General features: G+C 43.4%; 1 protein-coding gene across 1 annotated transcript in view; it reads right to left on the reverse strand.

The window, feature by feature from the left end:
• The window catches only part of kcnk17 (potassium channel, subfamily K, member 17), a 52,171-nt gene extending 30,306 nt beyond the window's left edge, over positions 1–21,865 (reverse strand). The window contains exons 1-3 of the mRNA XM_042331105.1: positions 21,587–21,865; positions 14,611–14,725; positions 13,942–14,108 (exon numbers count right to left, since the gene is read on the reverse strand). Of these exons, the coding sequence (XP_042187039.1) occupies positions 13,942–14,108; positions 14,611–14,725; positions 21,587–21,802 (498 nt within the window). The 5' untranslated portion in view covers positions 21,803–21,865. The remainder of the gene's footprint in view (positions 1–13,941; positions 14,109–14,610; positions 14,726–21,586) is intronic.
• Between the last annotated feature and the right edge of the window lie 2,623 nt (positions 21,866–24,488).

Here is a 24,488-nt window from a genome sequence, read left to right on the forward strand (position 1 = left end):
TAGATGTACGCCAAATACAAAAGAGACGGCAACACATCCACCTTTAGGACCAGGACTTTGCCCATAAAAGACAAATACCAAGCCTTCCACATTGCTAGCTTCCTCTGTACCACTGCGATACGCATGTTCCAGTTTAGCGTCGCTGAGCCGGAGGTCTCAAAATGGACCCCGAGAATCCTCAGGGCCCCCTCACAGAGAGATAACTCCCCAGGCACATCCGTTCTACCGCACCATCTGCCGAAAAACTTGACGGAAGACTTTGCATGGTTCAGAACCGCTCCCGACGCTCGGGTGAAATCCCCAAAGATGGCAAGGGACCTTGTCAGGCACGAGTCCTTGCACAGCAGCAAGGAAGTGTCGTCGGCGTACTGCGTCATCTTATCACGCAGCCCACCACTTCCAGGGATCAACAAGCCTTCCACCCCTGTGTCTGCCCTAATGGCAGCCCCAGAGCTCCATGTACAGAACGAAGAGGAGAGCCGAGAGTGGGCACCCCTGCCTGACCCCAGACGAGAGGTCAAAACGTCACCCAAGTGACTATTTACACTACTCGGCAACCCGCTCCGACATATAATGTATGAATCCATCCTATGAACTTCTCCCCAAATCCTAATCGACCTAACACTCTGAATAAAAGGATCTATTCACGCGATCAAAGGCTTTCGCCTGATCTAGCGCTGCTACCATTAATGGCAGTCCTCTATCTTCAACCCAAGCGATGGAGTCCCTGATTAACTGTAGGTTCCATCTAATAGAGCGGCCCTCTACCCCGCACGTCTGATCCTCATGGACGACGTAGGGAAGGGCTGTCTTTCCAACCGGTCTGCTAAAACCTTTGCAAGTAGCTTGTAATCTACACACAGAATGGTCAACGGCCGCCAGTTGCCAAATCAAATCAAATCAAATCAAATTTTATTTGCCAAGGTCTGTTACTTCCGCCTTCTTATATAAAAGTGACAGCACACCAACAGCCATTGATCCCCCGGACCCCCGTCTCAAGGATGGCCTTCAAGACTTCAAAAGCACTCACAAACTTCTACAGATGCAAATCGAGATAATCCTGGCGGGATGTATCACCGCCTGGTATGGCAACTGCACCGCCCTCAACCGTAAGGCTCTCCAGAGGGTAGTGAGGTCTGCACAACGCATCACCGGGGGCAAACTACCTGCCCTCCAGGACACCTACACCACCCGATGCTACAGGAAGGCCATAAAGATCATCAAGGACATCAACCACCCGAGCCACTGCCTGTTCACCCCGCTGCCATCCAGAAGGCGAGGTCAGTACAGGTGCATCAAAGCTGGGACCGAGAGACTGAAAAACAGCTTCTATCTCAAGGCCATCAGACTGTTAAACAGCCACCACTAACATTGAGTGGCTACTGCCAACACACTGTCAATGACACTGACTCTACTCCAGCCACTTTAATCATGGGAATTGATGGGAAATGATGTAAATGTATCGCTAGCCACTTTAAACAATGCTACCTTATATAATGTTACTTACCCTACATTGTTCATCTCATATGCATACGTTGATACTGTACTCTATATCATCGACTGCATCCTTATGTAATACATGTATCACTAGCCACTTTAACTATATGCCACTTGGTTTACATACTTATCTCATATGTATATACTGTACTCGATATCATCTACTGTATCTTGCCTATGCTGCTCTGTACCATCACTCATTCATATATCCTTATGTACATATTCTTTATCCCCTTACACTGTGTATGACAGTAGTTTTTTTTGGAATTGTTAGTTAGATTACTTGCTCGTTATTACTGCATTGTCGGAACTAGAAGCACAAGCATTTCGCTACACTCGCATTAACCTCTTGAGCTTATGGCTGAATACTGCCCCCTTTGGAGGAAGTGCGTGCCCATAGTAAACTGAAAATATTTTTTTACAAAATTGATAATATATGCATATAATAATAATTATTGAATAGAAAACACTCTAAAGTTTCTAAAACCGTTTAAATTATGTCTGTATGTAAAGCAGAACTCTCAGGGCAGCCTTTCTCCCAAACTCTCTCTTGTCAAGAGAAAAGTTGGGTCAACTTTGACGTCATCGCCCCCACCCTTCCCAGGCAGCTACCGATCTGGGAACAGTATGTATTTGTTCAGCGCGATGTCTGCTTTCAATTGGCACGTTCATTGTTTGAATTTCGCGCTCCTCATCCTTTGGCGGGCGAAAATGCCCGGTTCACTCTCACATACATGCACTCTATTGCGCGCGGCCGATTTGGAGAACGTTCTTTTCCAATAGACACCAGTTGAAGCCGGTTCGTTTGTTTGCGATTATCATTGTTTTACATGATAAAAACATCATTTTGCTCGATTCTGCACTTAGTTTGACCAGTTTAGTCGACATATAATATGTAATTTTGAAGTTTGATTGCGCAAGAGTGCGGGACCAGAAGGAGCAGAAGTTATTTTGGGTGCATTTCAGCTGAAGCTGTTAGCATATGCTAATACAAAGACGCACAACTTGAAACCAAACGATGTATTGGGTAAGTATGACTCCTTCTACGTCTTCTGATCGAAGAACATCAAAGGTAAGGGAATATTTATGTGGTTATTTTGGGTTTCTGTGGACTCCTCCAAACGTAGAGGAGACACTGCTAATATCTGAGCGCCGACTCATAGCATAGACTAGTGAACGAATTCTGTAACGTTAAAAATAAATGTAACACAGCGGTTGTATTAAGAAGAAGTGTATCTTTGTAACTATATGTAGAACATGTATATTTAGTCATGTTTATTGCTTGTTATCTGACGTTATCTGTCCGAGCTATCATAATTTCTCCGGACATTTTGAGTAGCATTTTTGAAATGTCGTCATTGTAAACAGAGATTTATGGATATTAATGGCATATTATTGAAAAAAAAAAATGTACTGTGTAACATGTAATATTACTGTCATCTGATGAAGATTTTCAAAAGGTTAGTGAATTATTTATTTTTTAATCCTACTTTTAAATTTTATATTTTCTGGGACAAAATGGCCGCCGCTTGCATTTTGTTTCGGTGGTGGTCTAATATAAATGTGTGCTATGTTTTCGCCGTAAAACATTTTAGAAATCTGACTTGCTGGGTAGTTATGCTAATGAGCTTGAGCCGTAGTCACGATCCCGGATCCGGGATGGGTAGCATCAAGAGGTTAACATCTGCTAACCATGTGTATGTGACAAATAAAATTTGATTTGATTTGACTTTGAGGACCACTGGTCCAAGTATACCCCAAAACTAGAGATAAAACTCAGCCGGCAGCCCATCCATTCCAGGCACCTTCCCTTTTCCCATCCTCCTAAGAGCGCTCTCAACCTCTTCTAGTGAAATCTGGGCCTCCATCACTTCTCTAATGTCCTCCGGCAACCGCCTGGACAAGTGTTCTAAAAACACATTTCCCTGCTCTACATCTATTTCCCTTTCCTTAAATAAACCTTGGAAATGATCAGTTGTCACCCTGACCATATCCTCTGGTTCTCTAACTATACTACCTATTTTCTTTTACTATTTTCTTCCCTAACGCCATGCATTACCTTCCTACTCTGTCTGGCCCTAACCAACTTAAAGAACATAGCAGAACAAGTCTCATTGTGTTCTAGAAAGCCACTATGCGCACGCTCCAGGAACGCTCGAGCCTTCCGCTCCTGCAACTCCCTGAGCTGTGCCTTTAGGGTTGCGGATCTCTCCCAGTCAAACGACCTGCCGAGGTTGCCTGCCTCGTACTCGAGTTCAATTAACCTTTGGATACGATCCACCTCCCTCCTCTCCTCCCTTTTTTTCCTCTTGCAATACCCTATTATAAAAGCCCTAATCATCACCTTAACTAATTCCCACCACTCTAACACCCCCTCGCACATGGACCGGAGGCCTTCAAGCCTCCAAAAGAAACCATAAAACCCGTCAACAAAAGCCTGCTCCTCCAGCACATCCCGATCTAACTTCCAGTACCCCCTACCAAAGAGGCAGACTGGCGACCCCACCTGCAGGAGCACCCCGTCGTGATCCGAAAAGAAAACAGGCAACAGCCGCCCAGACAACTTACCCAAAGACCTGGGTACAAAAATATAGTCGAGCCTCCGCTCAACCCCCCTGGAGTTGCGCCATGTAGGACTGGCCATTTTCGGAGTAGTGTGCAGACCACCATCAACCAGACCATGACAAGCCATTAGCCCGGTAATGGCGCCTGCACTGCTATCCCCCCCTATTCCTAAATCTGTATTAAAATCCCCCTATCACTAATTTCCTATTTGTGACACACAGGGGCGTCAGACAGTCCACCATCTCCCTCCTGTCTGCCACCACCTGTGGCCCATACACCACCACTAATCTAAATTTACAATCCCTTATCGTGACATCCACCCCTATAACCCTCCCCTGCATTACCACAAAAGAATCCTCCACTTTTACCTCCCTGTGCCCACACAAAATCCCTACCCCGATGAGTGCACCCCCAATACCCCAACTGACTCCCCCTTGTCCCACTCCCTCTTAAACCTACTAACATCCCCTCCATCCCTCAGGTGAACCTCCTGTAAAAAACAAAAAGCAAACCCCACACCCTCCAAATAACTAAAAACCGCCCTCCTCTTAACAAAATCCCTTAAACCCCTTACATTTAAACTAACAAAAGTAAAATTAGACCCCATGAAAGAATGAAATAAAAACATGTAATACACTCAAATTCTAAACCCAGACAGAAAAAAAAAGACAGGAGACTCACCCGATGCTCCCCTGCTCCATATCTACCGGTGAAAACACCATCCGTACTCCCGACACCCCCCTCTTCCTCCATCTCACCAACCCAGGATGCAGGAATAGTGTTTGGCTCCGGGGTGCCCTGCACCCTGGGTCTACCCCCACACTCCTCCCCCTCCCCAGTGCTGCAGCTGGTTTGGAAAAAAATCGGGGAGGCTGAGTCCCCAAACAAAAAACTCCCCACCTCCTCCTGTACCCAGTCCTGAGTCTTGTTAGGTCCCCCCCCACCCAAACAAAAGTTGAGGGCCTGGGGAGACCAGCAGCAACCCAGAGGTTTCTCCCACCCCCATCACTCTCTTGACCATCCCCTCCCTCTCACTGTCGGCCAATCGCACCCTCCTTTTCATTCTCTTCTTTGGTGATGGCGGCAGTGGAGAGATACCACCCTCCCCCCCTGCCAGCTCCTCCACCATACCCCTCATCTCTTCCACCAGGGCACTTTCCCCCCACTCCACTTGCTCTTCCACCGTCTCCTTCTCCACCACTCCTCCCTCGCTTTCTTCTCTCTCATGCTCCTCCACTCGGTTGCCTTCTTCCGCCGCTTTTCCTGGTTCTCCTACTCCCGTGCCTTATGTTTCCTTCTCTCTTCCATCCGCCGCTTCTTGCTCCTCCTCCTTCCTTGCGGCCTTCCCCACTGGTCCTGTACTCTGGTCATGAGGCGTGCTTCCTTCCCCTTCTCTTCTTCCCCCATCCCCCGCTCCTGCTCCCCCCCCAGCCGCAGACGCATATGACCTCTGACGAGCCGGGCACCCCCGCCACAGGTGTGCTGACGAGCCACACCCGTGGCACGCCTTAGGCTTGTCACAATCCCTCGCCTCGTGTTCCTTAGATCCACAAAATCTGCATTTTCTTGTGCTGCACGAGGCGAATATGTGGCCGTAGGCCATACAGCGCCTGCAAAATGGGGGCTGACGTGCATAAAACAACGTCCCCCTGTCAGCCCCTAGGGAGAACATAGCAGGAGGATGGAGGTAGCCACCATGTCCCTTTGGGTCCTCTCTGAGGAGGGCCTGGAAGCCTCTCCTCCCATTCCAAAACCCAAGGGAGTCTTTGAGGTGCCTTGCTGAGGAGACGTTATCCATGTATCTCCCCAGAAAGGCCCTCATCTCTTCGTCCTTAATGTATGGGTTGTAAATGTTGACAGTTACAACCCTAAAGTTGTTCTTCGCCAGGCTTGTTATTTCATAGTGGCTCATCGGCCTCTCACCTCCCACTGCTCTTGCCCTTCTCAGGATATCATCGTGTTTCTCCTCTGTATATAGTGCCACGTCGTATGCTCCCTCCAACGAGTTGCCTTGGAAACAAAACACGTCCTTCACCGTCAGCTTTAGAATCCCCATCAATATTATCCTTCCAAAAGTTTCCCGTCCTAAATGCTCCAACTCCTTTTCCTTCCAAGCAAACCGAATCGTGTTGGCCAGCCCAATCCCAGGGACCGACCGTGTTGATGGATTTAGCATCATCTCCGCAAGGAGAATGGCGCACGTTCTCTTCTCTTCCAAAACAAGGAAAAAAGAAAAACCAAAGTGACTGAGCCTATCTGGTGAAAACTAACACAGAGACAGGAACAATCACCCACAAACACACAGTGAAACCCAGGCTCACTAAATATGGTTCCCAATCAGAGACAATGACTAACACCTGCCTCTGATTGAGAACCATATCAGGCCAGACAGAAATAGACAAACAAGCATCCAACATAGACTGCCCACTCAGATCACACCCTGTGTTATGTTCCCCAGATTATGTGTTGTAGTTTGTGTATTTGCATGTGTTTATTTCAGGAAATGGCTTCCTGAAATCCCTCAAGCAGCTGATTGGTCGACTCCAGGGCTAATTGAAGAGCTGACCCCGCCCCCTCGTCAAGACACAGCTGTCTCCAATTACCCATTCCTTCTGAAGCTATAGAAAAAGCCAGTGTTCTGTTCAGGAGAGAGAGATTTTTGGAGGTAGAGATTTTGCTGGAGGTAGGGATTGCTGAGATTGATTGAGATTTGCTGGGAGGTCATTGCAGAGATTTGCTGGGAGGTCATTGCAGAGAGATTTTGCTAGAGGTTGATTTTGCTGGGAGTTCATTGCTGGGAAGTGGTATGTTCTGTGAGTTTGTTGCTCAGGTAGAGCTTATTTGATGTCCTTTGTTTCTTAGTTTGTTTGAGAAATTATTTGTTCTCCTGTTTCATTTGTTCCCAGGGGGGAAGGGGAAGGCACCTAGGGAGTGCTTAGGCAAGAGGCCCGCGGGCATACATATACCCGTAGTATATTCATTGTCTATGCACAATAGGTAAGACCTGGGCGGACCACCCCCTGTATTTTGGTTAGGGCACCAGGTGGTGCTAAATTAGGTAAGTAGTGGGTAGGCAGGTAAGATAGGAGAGGGGGGGGGCTTTGAGATTTACTTTCTTTGCTTTGGTTCCGTCCAGCCCCTTTTCCCCATATTACCGTGTAAAGGAATAAAGTCCTTGTAAACGGTACCACATTCTGCCTGTTGTCATTCTTACTTGCACCTACAGTCCATACCTTTTTCACTTCACGGAGAGTTTAGTTGTAGCAGGGTGTTGCGTTCCCTCTTCATAGAGGCGTGCGTAACACCTGACCAACCAAAACATAGAAACATACAAAGCAAACTATGGTCAGGGTGTGACAGTAACCCCCCCCAAGGTGCGGACTCCGGCTGCAAAACCTGAACCTATTGGGGAGGGTCTGGGTGGGCATCTGTCCGTGGTGGCGGCTCAGGTGCTGGACGTGGCCCCCACTTCACCGTATTCTTAGTCCCCCACCTTGTCCGCTTCCGTGGCCTCCTAACCACGGCGACCCTACTTAATGACCCCACTGGACAGAGGGGCGGAGGCTCTGGCGCCTCTGGGCTGAGGGGCTCTGGCGCCTCTGGGCTGAGGGGCTCTGGCGCCTCAGACTCCGGCAGCAGCGCCGGACAGGCGGGAGACTCCGACAGCAGCGCCAGACAGACGGGAGACTCCGGCAGCAGCGCCGGACAGGCGGGAGACTCCGGCAGCACTGGGAAGACGGGAAGCTCCGGCAACGCTGGAGAGGAAGGCTCTGGCAGCGCTGGAGAGGCGGGAGACTCCGACAGCGCTGGAGAGGAGGAAGGCCCCGGCAGCGCTGGACAGGCGGGACGCACTGTAGGCCTGATGCGTGGTGCTGGCACTGGTGGTACTGGGCCGAGGACACGCACAGGAAGCCTGGTGCGGGGAGCTGCCACTGGAGGGCTGGTGTGTGGAGGTGGCACTGGATGGACCGGACCGTGAAGGCGTACTGGAGATCTTGAGAGCAGGGCTGGCACCAACCGCCCTGGCTGGATCTTCACCCTAGCCTGACAGATGCTGGAAGCTGGGATGTAGCGCACTGAGCTAAGCACGCGTACTGGGGACACCCTGCGAACCACCGCATAACACGGTGCCTGACCAGCACCACGCCCGCCACGGTTAGCACTGCTAGGAGCACTGTAGTGCTGAGATGGCACAGGACGTGCAAGGCTAGGGAGATGCACAGGAGGCCTGGTGCGTGAGGCTGGCACAGTCTTCACCAGACCCTTAGCACGCACCTCAGGATGAGTATGGAGAGCTGACCCAGGTGCCATTAAATCCCTGACACGCTCCGCCGGGCGAATGTCGTGCCTCATGCACCAAACCAGCAACTCCCTCATATCTCTCTCCTCCAATTTCCCCATTAACTCCTTCACAGTCTCTGCTTCGCTCACCTCCAACACCAGCTCTTGTTCTGAGCTCCTCCTTGGCTCCTCACGATAAACGGGGGGAGTTGGCTCAGGTCTGACTCCTGACTCTGCCACACTCCCCCTGTGCCCCCCCCCAATACATTTTTGGGGCTGACTCTCGGGCTTCCGTCCACGCCGCCGTGTTTGCTTCTCCAACTCCATTCTTCCATAACCTTCCGCGCACTGCTCCATCGAATCCCAGGTGGGCTCCGGCACTCTCCCTGGGTCGACCGCCCACCTGTCTATTTCCTCCCAAGTAGTATAGTCCATATTCTTGCCGTCCAAACCGTCCTCCCATGTCCATTCCTCTTTTCGCTGCTGTTGCCCGTTACCACGCCGCTTGGTCCTGTTGTGGTGGGTGATTCTGTAACGGTTTTCTTTAGGTGAAGGAGAGGCGGACCAAAACGCAGCGTGGTGGTTATTCATGTTTTTTAATAAAGACACTAGACATGAATAAACTAACAAAAAACAATAAACGTGGAAAACCAAAAACAGCCCTATCTGGTGCAAAACACAGAGACAGGAACAATCACCCACAAACACACAGTGAAACCCAGGCTACCTAAATATGGTTCCCAATCAGAGACAATGACTAACACCTGCCTCTGATTGAGAACCATATCAGGCCAGACATAGAAATAGACAAACAAGACATCCAACATAGAATGCCCACTCAGATCACACCCTGACCAACCAAAACATAGAAACATACAAACCAAACTATGGTCAGGGTGTGACAGTCCAATGGACTTTGATGGTCCTTTATAGCTTTTTCTAATCCATTCAACTTCAACTTCAACTTCCATTCAACTTCAAACTCATGAATTTGGCATTCTGCGTTTGTGTCAATTTGAAAGGTGTTGTATAGAGTGTTTTCAAATGGGTTGTCCATATGTCACCATTTTGTTTCGCTAATTCCAATTTTGCCCAAATTATTTGTTTATGGACTCCTCAATTAGTGTCAGCTGCTTGCTGTTGTACTGTGCTTTTTTGGTTCTGAGTGTATGTTTATAGAGTTTTAAAGTCTCACAGTAATGAAGGCGTAATTCACCATTATTTGGGTCTCTGTGCTTTTGGTTAGATAGTGTTCTAAGTTTTTTCCTTATAATTTTACAATCTGCATCAAACCAGTTGTCACCTGTGATCTTTAAAAAAAAGTTTTTTATCAATTTCAATTGTGCTTCTTTTGCCATTTGCCTGAATATATATGTATATATATATATATATATATATATATATAGTTGATGTTTTGTACTGCTAGATTGATGCCTTCTTTACTGTGAGTGAATGTGGTATCCAGAAAATGATCTAAGAGTGTTTGGATATTTTGCTTACAGGTTGCTTTCTGGTATTCTTCTGTGCTGTTTTGGGCCCATCTGTATGAATTTCTGATGTTGTACAGCTTACTGGGCTGTGAATGTGTGGTTGTTTCCATGTCTGTTCTTTTGAGAAACAACGCAATTTGGCTTTGATCACACAGGTGTTCGTGGCTTTACAGTGAATGAGCTGAGAGAGAATGGGTCAATATCTGTGATCATATAGTCTACTGTACTGTGGCCAAGAGGTGAGCAGTAGGTGCATCTCCCCAAAGAGTCCCCCTGTAACCTACCATTGACAAAGTACAGACCCAGGCTTCTACAGAGCTGCAAAAGATCTCTTCCGTTTTTGTTGACAGTGCTGTCACTGTTGTTTCTAGTCAGAGATTAAGACAGTTAGAAACACTATGGCCTGTAATAGAGCTGTCCCCTCGTGTGCTCGTTAGATCAGGTAGTATTCCTGTGCACGCAGTTGTGTCCCCACAGATGAGCACATTGATCTGCAGTTTAAACAAGAACTACTTGGGCAGCGCACCAATTGTTTTCCCCACAGGCGGGCGAGACAGCAAACATTCTATTTTATAACAATTGGGACTATTTATGATTGACATATGTGACTCCTTTCAGGGAACTAGGTGTATGTTGTGCGTCACTACTCACAGGAGAGCCATTTAAACGTAAACGTAAAAATAAATAAAAAATCTAAATATGTTTTATGCCAGAAAAGGTTTCTGGAACATTAGAAATGTTCATGTGCCTTAATAACAAACTTGTATTCTATCTGTAAATACAAATACAATTGTTAAATTACGAGCCTAGTTGGTTTAGCCACAGAATAAACCAGCAGCCTTTTTGCAGCCAGTTTGAATTGGTCTGCCACGTTGCATGCTTCTGTCTATTTGAGCTGGTCAGTATGTGTAGGGAAACTTGTCTTAACAAGGTTTAAAAAATCTATATATATAGTAGAACTGCATAAGTGTTGCTCTTCACTTTCTGGACAGCTGACTTCTGAAATCAGTGGAATTAGAGTATGATAGCTAAGAAGATGGAGAAAACACCTGTCTCTGGATTACATCTTTAAACTAAGGGCAACCATCCGTGACAACCATCCGTGACAGAGAGGGGGAAGCGTACATCCATGTATACGGGTAAGAGTGTCTAGCTAACTACATTTTCAGATGTTAAACACTTCTAATTTTGTTAGAAAGTCGTTGTCATTTCAAGTTAAAGTGTACTGTTAGCTAGCTAGCTCGCTAGCTAACATTACGTATGTGTATGATCTGTGTAGTAATATTATTCGTATCTCAGAGCCATTTGCTTCACTATTTATAGCCTAATGTTAGCTAGCTAACATTGAACCTGGTGGGTTAGCTACCTGCAGATTCATACAGGGTAGTAACGTCATGAGTTGGTATTATGGTTCATTGTTTAGCTAGCTAGCTACATGTCAAAATACTCTACTATGCAAGTATTAATTTCAATAATATGTTCATGATGTCACTGCGACAGCTGTTGATAGATGTAGCTGGTAAAAAGAGCGCAGAATAACTGACAAATTTACGAAAGCTCAACACCCATTTGAATTTGGCCGGTGTCAGTAAACGTTGACAAAAAAGCAGAAATTGTGGACAGCAGCACAGTTGCAGTCACCAATGCTCTGGATAACATAAAAACAGCCTAACCAGCTATGCTAGGGTGAGGAAAATTATCAGTGAGCTCTTCTCTCATTTGTGTCTGGAAGTCGCTAGCAAGCTAGCCAACGTTAGCCAGTTAGCTTTGGTGCTTGACTGCTGTTGTTAGGTCAGCTAGCTAACATGACGTGTATGATCTGTGTGGAAATATTATTTGTATCTCAGAGCCATTTGCTTTGCTAGTTATAGCCTAATGTTAGATAGCTAAATTCTTTGGGCTAGGGGGCAGTATTTTGACGTCTGGATGACAATCGTGCCCAAAGTAAACTGCCTGTTACTCAGGCCCAGAAGCTAGGATATGCATATAATTGGTAGATTTGGATAGAATACTCAAAAGTTTCCAAAACTGTTAAAATAATGTATGTGAGTATAACAAAACGAAAACAGGCGAAAACCTGAAGAAAATCCATCCAGGAAGTGGGAATGTTTTTGAATGCCGATTGAGTATCTAATGGCTTAGGACCCAGATTGCAGTTCCTATGGCTTCCACTAGATGTGGAAGCCTGTGGAGTCTTTAGACATTGTTTCGGGCTTGATTTCTGAAAAATGAAGAAGAATGAGACCTTTCTGTCAGGGGACTGGAGAAGCATGCAGTGCTGATTTGTGCCCTTTGTTGTTTTTACCGGTACTATTAGGATGTATTCGTCTGCATGCTTTGACCGCCTTTGAGCCAGTGGATTACTGAACAAAACGCACCAACAAAACTGAGTTTTTGGGATATAAAGAGGGACTTTGTCGAACAAAACAAACATTTATTGTGTAGCTGGGACTCTTGTGACTGCAACCAAATGAAGATCTTCAAAGGTAAGTGATTAATTGTATCACTATTTCTGACTTTTGTGACTCCTCTACTTGGTTGGAAAATGTTTGTATGCTTTTTTCTGAGGGGCGCTGTCCTCAGATAACTGCATGGTATGCTTTCGCCGTAAAGCCTTTTTGAAATCTGACAAAGCGACTGGATTAACAAGAAGTTTGTCTATAAGCCGATGTATAACACTTTGTATAACAATTTTTATGAATGTTTATTATGACTTTCTGTATTTTGAACTTGGCGCTCTGCAATTTCACCGGATGTTGTCAAGGTGGGTCGCTAGCGGCACGCCTGCCCCAGAGAGGCTAACATTGAACCTGGTTAGATAGCTACCTGAAGACTCATGCAGGGTAGTAACGTCATGAGTTGGGATTATGAAAAAGCGTAAATTGTTGCCAGCATCACAGTTGCAGTCACCAACGCTCGGAATAACATGTAAACAGCCTAACCAGCTCTGCTAAGGTGAGTAAAATGGTCAGAATGAGCTGTTCTCTCATTTGTGTCTTGAAGTAGCTAGCAAGCTAGCCAACGTTACCCAGTTAGCTTGGGTGCTTGACTTCTGTTGTTTAGTCAGAACGCTCAGATCAACCCTTAAAGAGATGGGTGGGGCTAAAGCTTAAGAGGTTGTGAACTATTCTGAATGGGTCTAGACAAAGAAGAGCTCTCCAGTAGGTACCCAAACATTCAAGGGCCAGTTTATCAACTTTCAAAGCATATTTACTTTCCCATTGGATGACCCTTTTAGTGTGCATATTTTCGTAGTTAACCATTTTCTGTGTTCTCTTATACCCAATACGTAACCCCAAAATGGTAGAGGGAACACACTCCTTTTTGGTCTGTGGCTATCAAATGCAAATTTTCATCATTTCTGTGAACGTTACTTAAACTGAGTTTACTTTGCAATTTAAATCCAGAACTCTGATGGGTAATGCTTTATAATACAGTCTGGTTAAAGCTGACCTTACCTGATATTTACATGGTATTAACTAAGGCCTCAATTCAATCATATCGAGCGTTAAACAGCATTGGTAGACATCTTCATAGTGAATATTCTGGCATTGTTGGAAGTGTAACTGCGGTATGCACTGACAAATAGGTGAGCGGCGGCTCTTGTGTGTCACAAACCACTCCCTTCCTTATTATCCGTACCGTGTTAGAAGCTCAAACAGCGATAGGCAGTAAACATGCATTAGCATAAACTTCCTATCAGTCGAATTGAGGTGTTGCGACGATAGAACATCACACATTTGAGTGTTTGAACTTGTAATGTGGCTGCATGAACTTCTGACGCAACTGGATGGAATTTGTTGGATAATAAAATCAGGTGTTTTGTTGCATCCAATGGCATGTTCGCAATACGCTAACACAAGGAGCCGCTATTGGATTTCATAGTTCTTACGCAGTTCCACTTCCGACACCGCTGAATCAACAATAGCTTTGCGGGTGTCGGCTAGTGTACATCTGATAGAATCTAGCCCGAAGTAACTATGTGGAAACAATTGATAATTCCTGGTACTTACCTCCAAAGAATACAACACAGCTGGTAACTACCTGGTAAATACCAGGCTGTAAAATAAAGAGTTACCATCTCAGAGTCTATAGGTAGAGCACTTACCCTGTGATTGGTCTTTCCCTGGATGAAATCAGAGGCGTTCCTCTCTATGGCCAGCATGTACTTGCCTACTCTGTTCAGCACCACCATGTTCAGAGGGATCCCAAACAGAGCAAAGAACACACAGAAGATCTGACCTGCCGTTGTACTGGGGCTCATGTTGCCATAGCCTAGAACAGGGAGAACAAATGGTCTCAACAATTGGGAATTATTTGGTCTATGTGTTTCTATGATGAACACACAATAAGAACAACAATTGTAATATTAAATTATAATACAGGCAGAAGCACATAGCACAGGAATATCCTGGCTATGATAAATGTGAGGCATAAATAAAGACAGGGCATTAAGAACTTGTAGACGCTACATGATGAGGTACATTTGTAAATTTGGGGTGAACTGTTTTTCTAATATTAGGTACATTTCTAACTGGGGTGAACTACTCCTTTAAAATTAGGTAGATTTGTAATTTGTTTGAGCTTTGGGTGAACTTTCCCTTTAAAATGTATGTGATGTTGTCTCCGGGTAGAGCAGCCTACTACTTTTAATTATCTAATAAATTAAATCAATAATTTATCATTTAAGATGAGGTACATTAGTAATTTGATGAACTATCCATTTAAAACGTCAGATACATTTTTAATTTGGGTGAACTGTCCCTTTAAAACTCACCTATAGTGGTGACCACAGTGGCAGCAAACACAGCAGAGCTAGTGAACTTCCAGAAGCTGTCCATGGTCTGGTTCCCTTTCAGACTAAGCCCAACCTTGGAAGAATCTCGAAATACCTAGAACAATACATATGGACATACGAGAGAATTTCATAACCATTATGGGCGAGATTTAATTCCTAGTGCAGCTCACTGGACAGCTGGCAACGTGACTTTTAATAAAGGCATCATCCCTGACGTTTGCGGAGATTGCATTCTCGGTAAAATCTGTAGAGCTCAATCGGAAATCACCTTTTAAATGTCAAGTATGCTATAATGTGATTCGAACGAGGATGGGATTGAATCCCGGCCTATATAAACAGTGCCAGTCAAAAGTTTGGACACCTACTCATTCAAGGGTTTTTCATTATTTGTACTAGTTTTTACATTGTAGAATAATAGTGAAGACATTAAAACTATGAAATAACACATGGAATCACGCAGTAACCAAAAAAGTGTAAAACAAATCAAAATATATTTTATGTTTTAGATTCTTCAAAGTAGCCTGACATTGCCTTGATGACAGCTTTGCAAAATATTGGCATTATCTCAACCAGCTTCACCTGGAAGGCTTTTCCAACAGTCTTGAAAGAGTTCTCACATATGCTGAGCACTTGTTGGCTGCTTTTCCTTCACTCTGCAGTCCAACTCATCCCAAATCATCTCAATTGGGTTGAGGTCAGGTGATTGTGGAGGCCAGATCATCTGATGCAGCACTCCATAACTCTCCTTCTTGGTCAAATAGCCCTTACACAGCCTTGATGTGTGTTGGGTCATTGTCCTGTTGAAAAACAAATGATAGTCCCACTAAGCACAAACCAGGTGGGATGGCGTATCGCTGCAGAATGCGTTGGTAGCCATGCTGGTTAAGTGTGCCTTGAATTCTAAATAAATCCCTGACTGTGTCACCAGGAAGCACCCCCACACCATCACACCTCCTCCTCCATGCTTCAGAATGGGAACCACACATACGGAGATTATCCGTTCACCTACTCTGCGTCTCACAAAGACACAGCGGTTGGAATCAAAAATCTCAAATTTGGACTCATCAGACCAAAGGACAGATTTCCACCAGTCTAATGTCCATTGCTCATGTTTATTGGCCCAAGCAAGTCTCTACTTATTATTTCTGTCCTTTAGTAGTGGTTTCTTTGCAGCAATTTGACCATGAAGGCCTGATTCAAGCAGTCTCCTCTGAACAGTTGATGTTGAAATGTCTGTTTTTTAATTTTTTTATTTCACCTTTATTTAGCTAGTTGAGAACAAGTTCTCATTTACAACTGCGACCTGGCCAAGATAAAGCAAAGCACTGCGACACAAACAACAACACAGAGTTACACATGGAATAAACAAACGTACAGTCAATAACACAATAGAAAAATCTATATACAGTGTGTGCAAATGGCATGAGGAGGTAAGGCAATAAAAAGGCCATATTAGCAAAGTAAATACAATTTAGCAAATTAACACTGGAGTGATAGATGTGCAGATGATGATGTGCAAGTAGAAATACAGCTGTCCAAAAGAGCAAAAAGTAAATAGATACAATAGGGGATGAGGTAGATAGATTGGATGGGCTGTGTACAGCTGCAGCGATCGGTTAGCTGCTCAGATAGCTGATGTTTAAAGTTAGCAAGGGAGATATAAGTCTCCAACTTCAGCGATTTTTGCAATTCGTTCCAGAGGCAGAGAACTGGAAGGAAAGACAGCCAAAGGAGGTGTTGGCTTTAGGGATGACCAGTGAGATATACCTGCTGGAGCGTGTGCTACGGGTGGGTGTTGTTATCGTGAACAGTGAGCTGAGATAAGGCGGATCTTTACCTAGCAAAGACTTATAGATGACCTGGAGCCAATGGGTCTGGCGATGAATACTGTTACTTGAACTGTGTGAAGCATTTATTTGGGCTGCAATTTCTGAGGCTGGTAACTCTAATGAACTTATCCTCTGTAGCAGAGGTAACTCTGGGCCATCCTTTCCTGTGGCGGTCCTCATGTGAACCAGTATCATCATAGCGCTTCTTGGTTTTTGCAATTGCACTTGAAGAAACTTTCAAAGACCTTTGTGTCTTAAAGTAATGATGGACTGTTGTTTCTCTTTGCTTATTTGAGCTGTTCTTGCCATAATATGAACTTGGTCTTGTACCAAATCACTTTTAACAAAGCACACCTGTTAATTGAAATGCATTCCAGGTGACTACCTCATGAAGCTGGTTGAGAGAATGCCAAAAGTGTACAAAGCTGTCATCAAGGCAAATGGTGGCTACTTTCAAGAATCTCAAGTATAAAATATAATTTAATTTGTTTAACCCATTTTTGGTTACTAGATGATTCCATATGTGGTATTTCATAGTTGTGATGTCCTCACTATTATTCCACATTGTAGAAAATAGTAAAAATAAAGAAAAACCCCTGAATTAGTAGGTATGTCCAAAATTTTGACTGGTACTGTATTTATTTCAGATATGTTCAAGTTCTACCCTGGTGGCAGCAGGACTTCCACTTAACCAGCCCCCGGCACATTTATTTACTTTTAAGGAGGAATAATATTGGGACATAAAAACATTTATTTAGGCCTACTCAACCATAGATTAACTTGTATTTTTTTCTGTGGGGCAGGTTTCCCTCAGAGGTTTGATTTAATTCCCGTCCCACTTCTTGCTGCTCAGCTAGCTATTTTGTCTACTAACCAAACTCTAGGCATGAGGTCAACTAGTGTAAACAGTCTCCCCTTTACAGAGTAAACAGTCTCCCCTTTACAGAGAAAACACATTCTGCTTAGATAAGAAAAGCTAGAATCTAACCCTGCAATCTAGTGGTCAACTTTCAAGGCCCCTACTCGAGACAGCAACGCTAACTCTGTCATAAGTCAAGGTTATATAACTGTTTGCTTACTTGGTGGACAGACTGTAACCACCGTTTCATCTCTTTACGGTCGCTTGTGCTCATTCTGGACTTTTAGGTCAATGGACCACAGTTGTCAAGAAGATGATGTACATTAGACCTGAAAATCCCTTGTAGTGAGGTATGTCTCGGAGCTGTGTCAGAATGAAGATGTTGACACAGCCTATTACATAAACGTCTTCGCAGAGAGCATCACAAGTTTGACAGTTACTCCACATATAACGTACACACATACAGTGGTGTATATTCATGGAGGCCCAAAGATGTTACCAAGAAGAAAATATTTTTCCTTCAATTTGCAAGAAGCTGAATGTTTGACATTATTGCTGCCTGTAGCATTGGATTCAACAGTAAGGGAAGCCAGGGAGCATTTAGCCTCATTTGATAATAAAAGCAATAAAATAATAGCCAATCAACTTTGAGCTAAACTGAGTGAGATCAACTGTGAATGGTCCTGATGCATAAAAATAAAGTGTCAAGAGAAGCCAGTTTGGATTTGTCTTCACATCAAAAGCAAAACGTCATTGACAGGAAAAACGTAAATTGTTGCATCTCGTTGTGTTGTCCTCTGGTGGCAAGCTGGGAGGCTAAAATTGTCCATTCACTAAATTAGCCCTGGATGGAGATGGGGATTTGGACTTGTGGTTTTACTTAATTCTCCATACTGGCCAATGATTATAACGGTGATTCTGATCCAACCATAAATTCATACATTGTGCCCCTGGCCTGAGAGGATGGATGTTCAATATGTACCTAGATATAGTAGGCTAATGTTAGGCTAACCTAGATATAGTAGGCTAACTACCCGGCACATCGTTGCCCATGAAAGGAAGTTAGGCTAGCGAGCTAGCATTTTAGCCAGATAGCCCAGGACAACACAACTAAAAGCGTATACCGTATGACAGTCATAGACCGTTTTGGTCACATGAAAGAGAGGAGGATGGCATTAGTGTTCCTCTACAAGTAGGGTGAGTCAACATGTTTTTTTCTACCTGCACGCACGCTTGCACGCACACACACACACACATTATATTTATCTTACGTTGATTGGACAAAATTGTTTTTGGTATTAGAGTAAACGTAGCTGATTTGATTATGTTAAAGTTGAAATAGTGCTGGAATAGTGGAGGCAGCTCCTGTTTTCTTTGAGACTTGCGGTAACTCTTCATGGTTCTAAATCAACAGTTGTTTAGTAGTCTGAACATTTCGGAAACAAGAACTTGTTTGACCATGCTGTAAGTTATGTAAAACTTTGTTAAATACAATATGCTTTGTGGATATTACTGGACAGATGATGCCCTCCTGTTTTGTGATGAAACAAACGTTTTTATTCTGCCTTCGGAAAGTATTCAGACCTTAACTTTTTACACATTTTGTTACGTTACAGCCTTATTCTAAAATAGATGTAAAAAATGTTAGAGCAAAAACCAAGCCATGAGGTCGAAAGAATTGTCCGTAGAGCGCCGAGACAGGATTGTGTCGAGGGGCAGATCTGGAGGAAAAAAAAATGTCAAAAAAATGTCTTCAGCATTGAAGGTCCCCAAAAACACAGTGGCCTCCATCATTTTTAAGTGGAAGAAGTTTGGAACCACCAAGACTCTTCCTAGAGCTGGCCGCCTGGTCAAACTGAGCAATCGGGGGAGAAGGGCCTTGGTCAAGGAGGTGACTAAGAACCCGATGGTCACTCTGACAGAGCTCTAGAGTTCCTCTGTGGAGATGGGAGAACCTTCCAGAAAGACAACCATCTCTGCAGCACTCCACCAATCAGGCCTTTATAGTAGGGTGGCCAGACAGAAGCCACTCCCCAGTAAAAGAATCTCAGATCATGAAAAACAAGATTCTCAGGTGTGATGAAACCAAGATTGAACTCTTTGGCCTGAATACAGGTATGCCAGCTTGTAGCGTCCTACCCAAAAAGAATGTAGGCTATAATCGCGACCAAAGGTGCTTCAACAAAATACTGAGTAAAGGGTCTGAATACTTATGTAAATGTAATATAAGTTTTTTATTTTTATTAAATTAGCAAAATGTTAAAACCTGTTTTTGTTTCATCATTATGGGGTATTGTGGATAGATTGAGGAAATTTAAAATATAATTTAGATTAAGTCTGTAACCTAACAAAATGTGGAAAAAGTTAAGGGGTCTGAATACTTTCCGAAGGCACTGTATATCACGGTGGCATATGAACTAACAGGTTATAGAGCAAACAATGCAATTATCACAACACATAGGTTGTAATATGGCTTCCCTACTGATTTTACCTACGCAATGCTACTGCACACATATCTGCCACTGCTTGAACCTGCTGCAGACCTACCTGTCCACAGATGCCCAATATCAATCCCCTTAAAACTACCCACCACTTTACATAAATGCACAGCTAAAGCTTTTAAAGTTGAATAAAAAATGATAATTCAAGAACATTTTGTAACCTTTTATAAAGTTTGAGAGAGTTCTTCCATCACAAAATGGAATACTTGGGAACACCCAGGCGATCTTAACATGGACCATGTAGGTCAAAGGTTGACACTCAGGCAAAGCAGTGCATTTTTAAAAGTAGCCCAATTTGCATGGGAAAGGATTGCCTCCTTGCCTTTTGAACATCAGTCAACAATCCAGCAGTGAGTCAGCACCTCTTGACAGACTAGTATTATCCTCAATTTAACTTGTAAATGGGCCAGTAGCTAGGTTTCCATCCAATCAGCAACAGATTCTCATGTGAATATTGAATATTCTAAAATCTGCATAAAAACAGTATGCGCATTTTCCCACCAGAGATTCAGATTAAATTTGACTTGTTGCAGATAAAAGGCTGTGCATGATGATGTAGTGCACATAAAAATACATTTGAACTGGTTTTCTCACAAAAAAAAGTTGTGATATACTGTATAGCGAGTGTGCCCACTCTGGCATTAGCAAGTATGCTCCAGCCAACAATTTGCAGATACAGTGTGGATAGGATAGCCAATATGATGAGATTACGATGGACAAAAGAGCAAGATTATTTTTATTTGTCAAACGCAGCCAAGCATCGATCATCATGTCGCCAGAATAAGACCTTTGATATTTATTGGACAGGAGCATCAAGCTGATCACATTTCACTTTCAGCACACTGTGAAGTTCATCGTAAGTTATTTAATTTGTAGCCTAATAAACATCAAGTTCAATATGATGGCTATTATATCAATATTTCAATCTCCACCAACATTTCTCACATATTTAATTTTACAGACACAAAAAGATCCCATCTTGTCTATCGTAATTTGTTTTGTCGACATTTGGCAGTATGTAGAAATGTAAATACGTTGTCTTATTGTGGCTGAGTGGGTGACACTGCCACAACTCTACTCTGCTTTCATTAGTCATTTATTAACTGCCTCTCATATGTGCCTAGTCTGTCTCCCCTAATGTGCCTAGTCTGTTTTAAATAAATGTAAATATATAAATAATATTAAGAAAATGAATCATTTAAAAAGAAATGCAATATGGGGAAAAAGACTACATAAAAAATCTTAATTGGAGGTTGAATATTCTCCCAAACACATCTGCCATTAACTCAAGTCATGTTTACACCTTATGCTAACATATGTTTTTTTGTGATCTGATCAAGGTGATCCAATAACTGTGTGATCAAGTTTTGTCACATTTGCACATGGTATTAAAATATTTCTCTTATCCATCCACTCTGTCAAATAATATTGTATTTGTCACATACTTCGTAGACAACAGTTGTATACTCTGGTCCACATTGTGACCAGATTTTCTGGTCCCTTCTTGTATTCAAATTTCTTGACAGATATTCTTTCAAATGAATATGTATTTATTTAATTATTTTAAGACATATTGATGCCATACATCAAATTTGCCCCCTGTCAATGATTTTAGAGGTCAAGATAATTATGTTTTAAATGGTCTCAATCTCAATCAGATCACAATGCATTTTTTAACTGTCTAAAAACTTGTGCACAATCAGAATGCAGAGAAGATCAGGATAAAGGACACATGTTAGCACCATCTCGCTCTCACACTGACTCACCTGAGCTATAGCATCCAGGGCCTCTTGGTTCAGACAGGGGTATGTGTCTAGTAGTGATCTCTTCTCCTCAAGTATACGGGCTTTTTCCTGCCGCACCAGACCTCCTTCCAGCTTCCAGAAGATCAGTCCTCCGATCAACACATAGGCCACGTACAGTACCGCCAACATCAGGATAGAGGGGATGCGAGACAGGCTGAACCCACTGAGACAAGCCATGTTGACACCAAGGGCTTGGGGCTGCCTCAAGACTTCTGACAGGGTTATTCTACCTCAGCGAACAAACTAAGTAGACATGTGGTGAGAATCAAGCCAGCCTGGCTCTCCCTTCCCCTTCATTGCGTTGCAGGCAAATTAATCCCCACCCGCACGCACTCCTGTTTCAACCTCCCAAGGTTTAGCATGCAAATCTGACCAGGTAGACTGACACAGAGTGAGGGAAATAGAGAGAGAAGAGATGTAGGGATATACGGGGGCCTGTGTTGCAGGTTAGGGGAAAGGAGGCTCAATAGTAAAAAGGTCAAGACACTGATCCCAGAAAAATGACCCTATTGGCCCCATGTGGTTGGCACACAGTTATTTTTGTGCAACCATTACTGAGTGTCGTTCCAGTTGAAGTGTTCTGTTGTGTGATGCTCACATTTTTGTTTAAAACACCTACTCATTCAAGGGTATTTTCTTTATTTGTATTATTTTCAACATTGTAGAATAATAATGAAGACATCAAAACTATGAAATAAAACATATGTAATCATGTAGTAACTAAAATATATTTTATATTTGAGATTCTTCAAAGCAGCCAACCAGCTTCAACTGGAATGTTTTTCCAACAGTCTTGAAGGAGTTCCCACATATGCGGAGCACTTGTTGGCTGCTTTTCCTTCACTCTACGGTCCAACCCGTCTCAAATCATCTCAATTGGGTTGAGGTCAGGTGATTGTGGAGGCCAGGTCATCTGATGCAGCCCTCCATCACTCTCCTTCTTGGTCAAATATCCTTTACACAGCCTGGAGGTGTGATGAGTCATTGTCCTCTTGAAAAACAAATGGTAGACCCACTAAGCACAAACCAGATGGGTTGGTTTGTTAAGTGTGCCTTGACATCTAAATAAGGCACTGACAGTGTCACCAGCAAAGCACCTCCAAACATTCACACTTCCTTCATGCATCACGGTGGGAACCATGATGCAGATGGATGCGGAGATCATCCGTTCACCTTCTCTGCATCTCACAAAGACATGGAGGTTGGAATCAAAAATATCAAATTTGTACTCATCAGACCAAAGGACAGATTCCCACCGGTCTAATGTCCATTCCTCGTTTTTCTTGGCCAAAGTAAATCTCTTATTGTTATTGGTGTCCTTTAGTAGTGGCTTCTTTGCACTTGTTAATCCCACCACAGTGTCCGATTTCAAATAGGCTTTACAGCGAAAGCACCACAAACGATTATGTTAGGTCACCACCAACTCACAGAAAAACACAGCCATTTTTCCAGACAAAGAGAGGAGTCACAAAAAGCAAAAATGAATCACTAACCTTTGATGATCTTCATCAGATGACACTCATAGGACTTCATGTTACACAATACATGTACAGTGGGGAGAACAAGTATTTGATACACTGCCGATTTTGCAGGTTTTCCTACTTACAAAGCATGTAAAGGTCTGTAAAAAAATCCAGAAAATCACATTTTATGATTTTTAAGTAATTAATTTGCATTTTATTGCATGACATAAGTATTTGATCACCTACCAACCAGTAAGAATTCCAGCTCTCACAGACCTGTTAGTTTTTCTTTAAGAAGCCCTACTGTTCTCCACTCATTACCTGTATTAACTGCACCTGTTTAAACTCGTTACCTGTATAAAAGACACCTGTCCACACACTCAATCAAACAGACTCCAACCTCTCCACATTGGCCAAGACCAGAGAGCTGTGACATCAGGGATAAAATTGTAGACCTTCACAAGGCTGGGATGGGCTACAGGACAATAGGCAAGCAGCTTGGTGAGAAGGCAACAACTGTTGGCGCAATTATTAGAAAATGGAAGAAGTTCAAGATGACGGTCAATCACACTCGGTCTGGGGCTCCATGCAAGATCACCTTTTTTTCTGTTCTTGGGAATATGACTCCCACAATTGATCAGACCAGTCACGTATTTATTATGCATTTAATTAAATTATCATTATCAGCCCCACCTACGTGTGCCCCCTAATTCCTCCCCTCCCATCTGATGATTAGCAGAGCGTCACCAGCACAATCTTAGACCTAAGGGTTCCAAAAGGGATATTTTTGGGGGGGATAGGGTTCTACCAACAACTGTTTTGATCAGAATAACCTTTTTTGGAAGACAATGGTTATTTGTAAGGCAAAGGGTTCTACCTAGAACCTTTATCAACCCACAAATAGTTTTTTGAAGAAAGGTTTCTTTGAGGATTCTTTGGAAGGCAAGAAGTATTCATTGGAAGTCAAGGTGTTTGTTTTATTGTAATATATGTGTTTTTGCATGAACATTGCATGGTTGATACGTCTTCTAAACTAATCCAATCTGTTAGTAATTGGATTTATTGCAACCGCTACTGAGACGGTTGTTCCAGTTTAGATGATTGATGTAGTCTAGTATTCAATCTTTCCTACACTGGCATTTATTCTGAATGCAGGTTGCAGGCGATTAACAATTCCACTTGTTGGATATCCTAACTCTGGCAGAGTTCCAATAGAAATTACCCATCACTTTGCAAGCCAGCATAATGTGACTTGTAGGTCTGATGTGGCTTGTAAACCAGGAGATTCCTAACACCACTGTGTTATTGTATAATTAGGCCCTCAAATAAAGGCCTTATGATATGTATTGTAATGAATAATACAATTTATTTTAAAGGCTAAAAAAGCTGGTGGAATTGTT

This window comes from Oncorhynchus tshawytscha, linkage group LG12 (assembly GCF_018296145.1).
Source record: "Oncorhynchus tshawytscha isolate Ot180627B linkage group LG12, Otsh_v2.0, whole genome shotgun sequence".
Taxonomy (NCBI): domain Eukaryota; kingdom Metazoa; phylum Chordata; class Actinopteri; order Salmoniformes; family Salmonidae; genus Oncorhynchus; species Oncorhynchus tshawytscha.